The sequence below is a fragment of the Talpa occidentalis genome, unplaced genomic scaffold (assembly GCF_014898055.3).
Source record: "Talpa occidentalis isolate TD23 unplaced genomic scaffold, MPIMG_talOcc4v2.1 talOcc4.3, whole genome shotgun sequence".
NCBI classification, from domain to species: Eukaryota; Metazoa; Chordata; class Mammalia; order Eulipotyphla; family Talpidae; genus Talpa; species Talpa occidentalis.
This window is the reverse complement of record NW_023603184.1, coordinates 100288666-100300718: the sequence shown is the minus strand read 5'-3', so window position 1 is coordinate 100300718 and position 12053 is coordinate 100288666. Positions and strand designations below refer to the sequence as shown.

Here is a 12053-nt window from a genome sequence, read left to right as displayed (position 1 = left end):
CCTTTTGGAGTGAATAATGTTCTAAACAGAATATCTATAGCAGCATTTATTGAACTACTGGAAAGTAAAATTGTAAAACAGATACCAGGCGTGAAACAGAGTTTCAAGTCCAGACAGTAGCCTGGCCCATTTTGCTTCCCCTGTGCCCATGGCTAGCGCCACACTGATCCCACTGCCACTCTGCCTGGATGCATGGTGCAAGTCAAGCAGGATGTGGCATCTTAATGTCATTTCCAGAAAAATAGCTGACTTACATGGCCACCAACATAGAGTCTATATAAAAGCATTCATTCTTAGAGGTTTTTACTTCTAGAGAATGGAAAAACTAAACAGCATAATGGGAATGTGTGAAGACTTGGGTTCAAATTCCTGTCCAGATTGTGGAGCCACAACAGCAAGTTTTCTCACTTGAATGAACCAACATTTCCTTATCTGAAAACTGAGGAAATTGGACTTTGGCTGGGGTCCCCACTAGAATGCCCTTAGTAGGCACAGCTAGCCTGCTCTCACAAAGAGAAAGATCTGATGCTGGGGCTCCTATTAGGGTGCTGAAGACAGTGATATGATGGAGAGTACCTGGAGTCAGCAGCTACCCATTGGCCCCAGAGGGACCAAAGATCCTATGCTGTCAGGGTACCAGATTTTAAAGAAAATGCAGAAATTTTTGTGTCAAATATTCTGGTTTTTTACTTGCTAGTAACTAATTCAAAATAGGGAAAAAAAAAGCCACTGTTAAGACTAAACTAAACATTATGTGTGGGTGGGATGGGCCGCCATTTCATGTCCTTTAATTTAGAGCCTCCAATCTCTCCCTGCTCTGTGGTTCTACGGGAGGTTGGAGGAGGAGGTCATCCTGGGCCCACAGATGATTAGCCCTTAGCACAACTCTAATCAGTCTTCTTTTCTCTTGGTTTCATTAACATATGAATACAGTAAGGAATCAGTGCAACCACGGTCAGTGGGATGGATGCACTTTTACAGAAAGATAGCACATAAAATAAATGCTCTGTGTGAGTGGGAAGCTTGACGAAGTGGTAGAGCTGCAGCGCGGTCAAAGAGGCCACGGCACAGAGCAGTCGAAAGCTCAGCTTGTAGCCGTTTTCCCCTCTGCAGCTCCTGAGGAACATCTGTGAGTTGATGGCAAAGCCCAAACCAAACAGGACTCCAAGATTTCTCACAAGTCCTGCAAAAGGCGTGGTATCAATGTGGATCCAGTCGGGGTCAGCACACCATTTCTTGGCTATAGGTACAGACCACAGCAGGTCAATGTCAAGCAGTCTGAGGAGCAAGTAAAAGCCAAGGGCAAACAGGAAAAGGAAGAGGTTGGTCTTCAGATAAGTGCTCAGACTGGCCGTTTGGATGCCTGTTGCGTGTTCAAAGACCTCTGCCACCAGCATGCCTGTGGATAAGAGAGAATGCTCAGGTTACTATGTTCCCTTAAGCTTTGTGGTAATCAATCCTCTCTGCATTCAAAAATTTAGCCATAGTTTTCATTTAAAAAGGGCTTTAGATACCTATGTTCTTTCCATTTCCCAAAGGCTTCTTTTGAAGCAATAAATAAAAACACACAATTGCCCTCTTGGTCTTGATGCCACTCTTACAAGCACAAGAGGATCATCCAGGAGTCTGTGGCACTGAGTCACGATCCAGTGCACTGCAAAGGCAGAGCACTGATTGAGGTGTTTGCAATTAATATTTCAACTGTCATAGGCAATTAATTTAGAAAGCCTTTGAATTGTATGTGGGATTGAACTGCAGAAACCCAATCATAGTGAATGCTGTATCAGGAATGCAAAGCAGCTACTAAGTGAGGTTCCTTGTCTTGTAATAACCATTCCAGTTGTTTCAGAGAGAGTGGCATTGTGTCCAAGTTGGAAGGACATAATTAAGTTCCCTGAGCCACAGCACGAGAGTTAGACTCAGCTCTCATAAGAGCTGTTCAGTACTCAAGAGTTAATGCACTGATACCAACCAAGTGTGTCCAGAGTGGATCTGAGAAGTGTGTTCAACCACTTAAGCTCCCAGGGTGGCATTTAGTATCGTGACTTGACAGAATTCCTGAGATTGGGGAACTGTTTACCAGGGAGAATCTGACAACATAATACAAATGATACTAAAGCTGTCTCCAAAATTACACAACTAAAGGTAAGGGATCATATTTACCACCAATTACTCCAAGAATAACTTGATGAGGAAAATGTGTTGCTATGAATACTCTGGAGATGCAGACACTGATTTGAATCAACCAAAAAAGACTCCAAAGAAATGACCAGGTCAGTCTACGATGGAAGAAACAAGCGTAAAAAGCAAAGAAACTGTACCACTCATAAAATAAGGGGGATGACACCACATGAGCTTCCTCAGAGGAATCATCTATCTGTGATATACATTCTTGATTCTAGAGTCTTTTTTTCAAAACGTTTCTACATGCTCCATAAGATTTGAAAAGCTTTAACAGAGAACTTTCTACATTTATCAATGCATTAAACTTAATCAGCGCTATATCCTGTGATTTTAATTAATGCTATAAAAGGAAGACAATTTGACTCCTAATCATTGTTTTAATGGAGTTAAGGGAAATGCAAATTTAGGAAGAATTACTAATATCCAGAATGATGAAGAATAAATCATACACATTTTTACTCTGTGATTTGTTCTACCTTATTACCCTTCCCTCTAAACCTTGCTTTTTGGAAGAAAACTCACTGGAAAGGCAGCTGCCACTGTGATGAAAAGTGCTTGGAGCATTATGTCGAGGACAAGTTTTCAGTAAGTTTAATTTCACAAATTCTCAAAAGTTCTATTTCACTATTTTAAATTGAGATATCAAAGGCCTCCCTGGTGGCCTAGGGTTTAAGTCTCAGAGCTATCATCACTGAGGCCTGAGTTCTATCCCCTCCCAGGGAGCTAACCCACATATGACTCAGCAGACCTCTCCTGTCTTGCCTGTTGCTCCTCTCAGCAGATTTCAGTAAATCTGCCTATTCTGCTCCCCACTCTGTCTCTGGTGAATCCTCTCACCCCCCCTACCCCCCCAACCTCTGGCCTGCACCCCAGTTCTTCTACAAAATAAGTAAATAAATATTAAAAAAAATTGAGATATCAAAAATAAGGATAAGAAAGTTGACCTGTAGAATATATACTTTGAATTAGAAGCAGCAACATGCAAAAAATAAAAATATTAAAATCCAAGCAGTATTTATCATTTTAATATAAAAATAATCAGGGCCTCCCTGGTGGCGCAGTGGGTTGAGCGCAGTGCTGTGAGGCTGTCCACAGCCTCTGCAGCACAGATGCGATTCCCAGCCGGCCACAGAGACCCACATGGTGCAGTAAACCTCTCCTGTTGCACCAGCTGCTCCCCTCAGCAGTGCTTTTAGTCTGTCTGCCTTTTCTGCTTCCCGCTGTGTCTCTGGTGAATCCTCTCGCCCTCCCGTGCCTCTGGCCTGTGCCCCAGCTATTGTATAAATAAAAATAAATCTTAAAAAAAAAAAAGGGCCTCCCATGTGGCGCAGGTGGTTGAGCGCAGCGCTGTGAAGCTGCCGGTTCGATCCCCGCAGGCCTTGGAGCAACCCACATAGCAAGCAGACTTCTCCTGTCTCGCCCACTGCTCCCCTCAGCAGTGTATTTCATCAGTCTGCCTGTTCTGTTCCCCGCTCTGTCTCTGGTGAATCATCTCACCCTCCTGCGCATCTGGACTATACCCCAGTTCTTATATAAATGAAAATAATTCAAGGAAGGAAGGAAGGAAGGAAGGAAGGAAGGAAGGAAGGAAGGAAGGAAGGAAGGAAGGAAGGAAGGAAGGAAGGAAGGAAGGAAGGAAGGAAGGAAGGAAGGAAGGAAGGAAGGAAGGAAGGAAGGAAGGAAGGAAGGAAGGAAAGAAAGAAAGAAAGAAAGAAAGAAAGAAAGAAAGAAAGAAAGAAAGAAAGAAAGAAAGAAAGAAAGAAAGAAAGAAAGAAAGAAAGAAAGAAAGAAAGAAAGAAAGAAAGAAAAGAATCAGCAGTGTTGAGTTCCAGGAATCTTCAAAGGTTCTGAGTGGTGTGTTCCTGATAATAGGACCAAATTTTAGTTACTGAATGACTATGGACTAAAGAAAAATGAGACTTTAGAAGAGGAACTCAGCAGGGGTCACAATAATGAAAGAAAAATAAGCAAGAATTTGGTCAGGTTAAGGTAGGGAATAGGCACTCAGCAAATTTTGCTTCATGAAGGAAACACTGAACTTACAAAAACTGAAAAAGAATTACAAGAATAATTTTTTACAAGAAACAAAAATTTATCCAGATTTGGAAAGAAGGAAGAAAATGAACTACAGAAAAAAAGTAAAGCTTATCTAGATTCCCACTTTGAAAAAATTGTCTTTGAATAGAAAATGTTAATTTCTTTAAATTATAACAACTTTCTATTGCTGTTGTTTTGTCCTGAATAATGAACACATGTGATAGTCCATTAGGATAAACTTTAAAGATGCCCAGATTTCTTTGGTCATTTTTTTGCTTATGTAACCCAGTACTACTTGTACAAAATGGACTATTTGATGGATTTTGGGAAATTTTTTATTTTAGAAGAACTTTTAGAGACCAGTATAAGTTAGTATTAAGCAATTAACTGACAAGTCTTGTCCTAGACAATCTAATAATTTATGAGTAGAATGGTGCTCAGGATTATTTTAATGATAGAGTATTTTAGGAAAAAATAGGAGACAGTCCCATTCTACAAAATTGTGAGGGATCTTAAATTTCCAGGCCTTTTTAAATGTTATGAATCTACTAACATTAACTAAATCTACTTACATTGAAATTTAAGTTTAGCTCTAGAAAGTTTTTAATGAAAAAGTTTGCAAAGTCTTTAAAGTTAGAATATTATGACATTGATGTTAAAAGCATTGGCTATTTAGAGAGGGATGTATAATTATGCCAAATAAACTGGTAGAATGATTCTCAAAATCTAGTAAATCTCAAAGTGAGGGAACATACATACAAAAATATTTCCTTATATAACTTTGGATGACTTATTAACGAGTCATCAAAGTGATTATTGCATTAAAGAAAACTAAAGGCACATTTAGCAAATTATAACTCAATTAAGCATTTCCAGCCCTATAAGTGGCAATACCTCTGAGCTAATTAGAACATTTACCTTAGAGGAAAATATTCATTTTCTATTCATTTTGAATAAGCATATTTCAACAACTAAAGATATGCTAAAATGAATTTTGAAAAAGATTTTCTGTATTCAAAATTGTCATATTGCAGTGCTACAGAAGTGAAGGCAAAGCTGACCTGTGCAGAGTGGTAGACAACTTATCCATTTGACTGACAGTGTGGCTCAAGGTAGCTGTTACCATGATGTACCAGACACAGGAAGAGCCCATTGCATGGCCAGATGGACTTCCTGCAACAACAAAGTATTGATCCATTTGAAAAATGGTTGATAGAGTATCAATATTAGAAAAAGGTAGAATGGTATTTTAGTCATGCAAATTACAAATAGCTCAGGGAAATATCAAAAGGCATAAGCTGTACATAATGTTTAGAAATGGGTAGATATAAAGGAAATTAAGCCTCAAAACACTATTTCAATTTTTTTCAGATTTCTCAAGTTCATTGATTTCTGGAAATCAGAACCTCAAGATGAACTAAGAACTCAGACTATTGTACCCAAATCTGTCACCCACCTAATCCTTCACTTCTAATTGTTTTTAATTGATGAGAAGTTTAAAGTACTTGTACTGGATCTTGAATCTGTTTATTTTCCTTGAGCTGAAAAGACAAACATCTAAAGGATATCATAGTTATGTCTGAATTACCCATTGACTTACAAATGACTGCTAAGTATCAGCAGTTACCCACCACTGCAATGGGCATCTTCATTTTGAAATGGACAAGGAGGAACTGTGAAGGGAAATAAATCCTAGTGAAGAAGCCAGAAGACGGGTAACTGTTTTACTATCAGAATAGCTTTCCCATGCTGCTTAATTTTTTTTAATGACTTTGCTTTGATGTTCTCCCCCTAGTTTTTGCCAACAGGAGATTCATTCAGGCAGATACCAGTTCCTTTTGAAAAATACTGAATTAAAGAAAGACAAATCTATTTTTTATAGAACTAATTCTTTTAAATCTATGCTTATGTAGATCTTTTCAGAACTTCTTATGTTCTTAAATGAATTGTAAATTTGCAAGGAATGCAAAGAGAATGCAATTTTCCCCACCAGAATATCTCTCATAAAATAGAACACATACTGGTAAGTGCTGGGATAGACCAAATAAACATTTCAGTCCTTTCAAAGATCATCCATCCATCCAACATTGCTTTCACAGAGGTAAAATACATACCATCCATGACCTGATGGAATGCATAGTCTATATGGAAGCTAGCACATAAAGAATTAATTATAGTACAGTGTTATAAGTTATATATCAGATGGAAATACACTTTCATGAGAGCAAAAAAGAATGATATTCAGATAACTTATTAGGAATTTATGCATTTGCTATATTCAGCTCCAAGATGTCAAATGGCAAAATTTTTTACTATGTAACAAACTGTGATGAAGTATAATATAATACAGTCTTATAAATTAACAATAACATGTAATTTTCATATATATTTCATAGTCTTATTTGCAATCTTAAATTCAACATCTACAGTAAAGATTTTACAATCATATAGATTCTTATAATACAAAGAAATGACCCAAGAAGTCTGTTTGTATGCTTTATACTAAGATAAAATAATATTTAAAGAAATAATCCTAAGATTAGAAATAATTTTTGCTCACATTCATAATATCAGGAAGGCCTTACCTCTCTTAGAAATCTTGTTGATTTTTCCCTCATTCGTGAGATTCTCAGAAGACCTATAATAACTTTGAAAGTTGCTCAGCAGCAGATAAATAAACATTTCTAGGATTTTAGTATAGCTCCTTGGGAATTTTTTCTAGCTAACTTTTTTTGGTATATTTAAATATCAAACCATTATATCCTGACAAAAAATAAAACGCCAAATATAAAATCATTTGGTAAATATTTTCCTAACTTAGTCTTTTACCAATAATGATATGAAATTTGATTATTTGTAAAATTCCTCTTTTCTCATTGGCAACATTTATGTATATAAACTTTTAGCATGCATACCCACTTCTTTAATACACTATATACAGTTATTAGATGATAATTATATCTAATGACTGTCTGTTGGAATATCTTCAGTAATTTGAGGCTGGTATCACTCTTACCTGGACCTGTTTCACATGTAGTGGGGAACTGCTCGAGGCATGGGCTTGAGTGATTTGAGTAAATCTGATTTTCTTGCACCCACCAATACGGCCGATGACCAAACAATATCCTGTATTCCAAGAAATACAAATATGCATATATATATTTAAATATATATCTTTAAATACACAACTGTTACTTAACTGGAAAAAGCTATTTTCTCCTATGAGAATGACTCAAGCTGAAGGTCGATAGGGAAAGCTCATGATTAGGAGACTTTAAAAGAACTTGGGTTCTGGTCTGTTCTCATTATAGAGGATGACAGTCATTTGGGGCTTATCATCCTAGTTTCCAGTAAAAACAGGAACTTTTTTCCATATAAGGGAAGTCCTGTAGGTGCTTTGGATACTTAGATGGGTAATATCAAAGTGGTCCCTAGAAGCATTGATTTGTTCATTGTGATGCTGCTCATTTAATTATTAACTTCTTGCCTAATTGAAACATGTGCATTCAGGGTTTTGGAATTTACTTCTAAGTCAGAAAACACATACGTTTCTATATTTCTTGTAAATTCTATTTATGAATCAATGTTTCAAGCTAACCAGTATGTTTGAAAGATTTTCCAAGTAAAACTATACACTTAAAAAAATAAATAAATAACTATACACCTAAAATGTGATCAAGAAATTGAAGCTGCAAATTTAAGAATAAGCTTTAGTAAAAATGAAATAAAACAGAAGTCTTACCATTTAAAAATAAGATTGAACCAATCCCCTATGACTGCCACCCAAATCATCTTGGTTCCAACTGTCTGATTAAGTTGAAACCAAAGTGGAAAATAAATAAAAAAGATATTCCGGGGGTCTCCAACATTGGACATAAAATTTAGAAAATTGTAGTATGTTCGATAGTCCTTCTGCAAATGCTGAATAACGAGCACTCCATTCCTATGAAGGAAATCCATCTTAAAAAAAAAAGATAATGGTAAACACAGAGCAGTTGGAGCTGCTGGGTTGGGTCCCACTGCTTTATATGGTGACTTGCAGCATGTCCAGCCATTATTACACCATGTGATGCTAACTCTTGAGGAGAGGGCATGTGGGCCCTGCACTGTTGAAAAGCTCATTTATTTATAATTTTAATTGGTGCCAAAGAGGTGAAGTGAAATACACGCTGATCTGTGGCAAGTTGAGGGGAAATTTGGGTAGAAATGTAATGAATTTCTTATGCAACCTCCGTTTTGTGTGAACAGTTGGCTCATGTTTGCTTGAAATTTCTTGCACAGTTCATTTCCTTTAAGGGCAGACATTAGCAGTTTCTATGCTTGGCTAGAAGTCTACGCAAATAATTACAGTATGTTAACTAGCCCTTAAAGCCATACATTTTAATTTAAAATAGACTGTGTTTCTTTGACTACTTTATTGGGCCTTTGGGGGAAAATATGAGTAAATATCCAGGCATGAAAAATGATATGGTGATACATTATCATCTGATAGCAGACTTTTTAAAAAAGATTTATTTATTTATGCATACAAGAGCTGGGGTACAGGCAGGGATGTGGGGGGTGAGAGGATTCACCAGAGACAGAGTGGGGAGCAGAACAGGCAGACTGAAATACACTGCTGAGGGGAGCAGTGGGCGAGTCAGGAGAGGTCTGCTGGCCATGTGGGTTCTTCCCTGGCCGGCCGGGAATTGAACTAGTGCTGCAGTGCCTGCAGACTTCATAGGTTGTGTCTTAAACTCTTATACCACCAGGGAGGCCCTGATAGTGGACTTTTAAATAAAAAATATTTTGATATTTATTTATTAGCAAAGGCAATGATGTGATATGTATGGAACAGAGAAAGAAATACTTGGAGCATATGAAATCTGCAAGGAAATTTGTTACTTTCTGACCACAGGACAGGAAAGCAGAGGTAGAGTTCACTTGGACTACAGAACTGCTAGGACTGTGTCATGTTTATTGACTAGAGAATACAATTGAGACCATTGGGGAGTTGCTCGTGTGACAAAAAAATAGGAATGGACTTCAAAGTCTTTGAACAATCAGGAAATGGGTGTTGAAAACAGTGTGTTCAGTACAAGTACTCAGGAAGCACCAAAACAAACTTGTAGATTGGAAATAAACAGAAGGGCACTTCAAAGAGACCTATGGATTCAAGTCAGAAGTGAGATGCTAGATTTAGAACTGGATTATGTCTTCGAGGTCAATATGAAAGTTATCAAGTCCCACCAGGTGGCAGAAGGGGAGGCAAGTAATCTTTCTTGCTATCTTACCATTCTTATAGTGTCTTCACTAATCATTGCCCCCTTCACTGAGAAACTTCTTCACAAGCTAAGAACACCACTTTGAATTTCTCTGTCCTCCTGCCCCATCATTTAACAGTGCCACTTGTTATGGGGACTCCAGTGTGTACAGATATCTTTCCAGTCTCTTGTTACCTCTCCTGGAAGAAATGCTTTGAATTAAAATCTTTTGGGGTCCTTTTTTAGAATGTAAGAACTTGTCCTACCTGAGACTAATGAAATTTTTGGTGATGGGATCCAATCATAGGTATTTTAAAAATACTTCCCAAGCTATTCCAATGTGCAGTTGGTGCTGAGACTCATCATGATAAAGCAATCCATACATGACCTGTTCTCCTTTCCGTCTTCAACCCCACTCCCTGCTGTAAGTCAACCTGAAAGAAGCTTCAATGACATTTAATGTGTAATTTATTGGATGTAACTGGATTTTCCTGCTATATTCATTTCTGTACTAACTGATTCATCTTGTCAAGACTTCAGAGAATCTTACTTTTATATTGCCGAAAAGTGTACTCTAATGAAAAATTACCCATCTTGTGACAGTTTGCATATGAACTTGGTACTTGGGCCAGAAGAGGTGAAACAATGATGACTGAAACAATTGAAATCACTTCTGAGGAAATAGGGCCTGCTGTTGGAAATTTTCCTCCCTGAGTTTTCTGTGGGCACGACTAGAAGGACCTTAAAATACATCCTGGTTTCTGTGGATGAGAACTCTGCTTTGACAGCCACAAAGTGGGATCACAAGCTACACCATGTCATTTCTCAGAAAGTGACTTTAAATGGCTGCCAGGAAATGAATTTTAATCTCTGTCCACAGTAAGGGTCTTACCAGCCCCTTTTTATCATTCCTATCATTTTAGTAAAAGGAGAATCAGAAAGTGTCAGTCATCACTGGCTCTCAGCACATTTTGCTCTTTCCCCAGGCAGCCTATGAATTACACCCACACTCAGTTCTCCCACTAGTGAGCTAATCTCATCTAAATGATGTATGTGTTAGGGTGAAATTAATTGCGTTAAAAACTCATTGTGCTTTAGAATGTCTTGCATTTATGCTCTTCCAATTTTTCACTTTAAAAATACTCTATCTTATTATCTGATTTTAACTTCACAGAGGTCCAGTAATGTTTTCAATGATGAGGAAATGGACAAGTAACCTGCCCTGGGTCATTTTAGTGTTATAGCCCTGTTTAGAGATTAAATTTTATCTCCAGAGCAATTCTTCTTCTTAGTTTAAGCGGTGTCCATGCTGCTTAAGGCCAACATTGGTAAGATTTAGAACAGCTGCAAACTGAATAAAAGCTGATGATATAACCAGCTTGATTCTGCTATCAACAGCCAGAACTTCAATTCCCAGCCAAAAACCTCTTCTGCGTAGTCCTCAGAGATAGTTGGTTGACACAGATGCCCATCTGGTCAGTTGCCAGATCACTAGCATAATTTCACAAATGCAGTCACTACTTTGAACTTCTGTTGGGTGACTTGTCCTATTTGGTTTTCAGTAGTTGGTCCTGAGTTGTAAGTAGGGGCAAAAAAGTTGGGGAACTGGGAGACAGTTGTGACCACTCTGAGTGGATTGCTTCAGAGATTATATGTCAGAGTTCAATTGTCATAATTGGTCTGGCCACTGTCCATTTTTTTAAAGATTTATTTTTATTTACTTAGGCGTACAAGAACTGGGTTACAGGCCAGAGCTGTGGGGGATGAGAGGATTCACTAGAGACAGAGTGGGGAGCAGAATAGGTGGATGGATCTGCTGAAATATACTGCTGAGAGGGACAATGGGGGAGACAGGAGAGGTCTGCTGCGCCATGTGGGTTAGCTCCACAGCCAGGATAGAATTCTGGCTGCAGTGTCTGGCAATAGCTTGATAGCACTGAGACTTTAACCCCTGCACCACCTGGGAGGCCCCCATTGTCCATTTTTATATTCAGTCTCTCACAAAACAAACTGAATATCACATGGTGTCATTCGACCAAAACAAAACAAAAACAATCCCTCGTCTATCTTGTGATTTTATATTTCTTAGTCAATGCGTTACATACACTTGATCACATACACTTGTTTACCAAAGACAAATCAATTTATTTAGATATATCACTAGTCTGTATGCAGTATTAGCCTTGACTAATCAGAGCCTATGCTTCTGGCTTTTTTATTTTGCATATTCAGGTTCTATAATTCCTGTAATCTCTTTAATGAGCCATGAAGAAGGACATTGCTTTGCTTTATTCTTTTTCTAAGAAATATTGAGTTACATATTTCCTAATATTCATTTTCTTCAGAAATGTCTTATCCTTAAATCAGGATGTGAATAATATCCAATATATTTTGTGTTACAATTAAAATTCAGCCTCATGCTCATTCAATACTTCACAGTCTGTGAACTGTAATGAAATTGACTGCACATTAGCTTTTTATCTTAGGTGGTTACTTTAGACAGATGGTCTCCCAGGGACTATCTGGTTTTATCAACTGTGGGATATTAACTGATGAAAAAGCACCTTGATTTCTTTTGCTTTTAACAAG

General features: G+C 37.8%; 1 protein-coding gene across 2 annotated transcripts; it reads right to left on the bottom strand.

Annotated features, from left to right (window-relative positions):
* Positions 1 to 830: 830 nt before the first annotated feature.
* On the bottom strand, positions 831 to 8263 carry G6PC2 (glucose-6-phosphatase catalytic subunit 2). Of its 2 annotated transcripts, XM_037521848.1 has the most exons (5): positions 7964 to 8263; positions 7238 to 7347; positions 5283 to 5394; positions 2164 to 2279; positions 831 to 1399 (listed from the first exon to the last, which is right to left on the bottom strand). In XM_037521848.1, exons 1-5 carry the CDS (start codon positions 8179 to 8181, stop codon positions 888 to 890), a joined length of 1068 nt encoding a protein of 355 aa, XP_037377745.1. In that variant the 5' UTR covers positions 8182 to 8263; the 3' UTR covers positions 831 to 887. The 2 variants fall into 2 exon arrangements, with proteins under 2 accessions (XP_037377745.1, XP_037377746.1); XM_037521849.1 differs by lacking the exon at positions 2164 to 2279 and having other exon boundaries at positions 1375 to 1399; positions 7964 to 8181.
* Between the last annotated feature and the right edge of the window lie 3790 nt (positions 8264 to 12053).

What these genes read in the sequence shown, in the direction of transcription:
- G6PC2 (XM_037521848.1), bottom strand. Translation starts at nt 8,181, where the DNA reads ATGGATTTCCTTCATAGGAATGGAGTGCTCGTTATTCAGCATTTGCAG. An exon ending in TACATGTGAAACAGGTCCAG is followed by an intron (nt 5,395 to 7,237) that starts GTAAGAGTGATA and finishes TTGTTGTTGCAG; the next exon opens with GAAGTCCATCTGGCCATGCA. An exon ending in TTGTCTACCACTCTGCACAG is followed by an intron (nt 2,280 to 5,282) that starts GTCAGCTTTGCC and finishes CTTCCATCGTAG; the next exon opens with ACTGACCTGGTCATTTCTTT.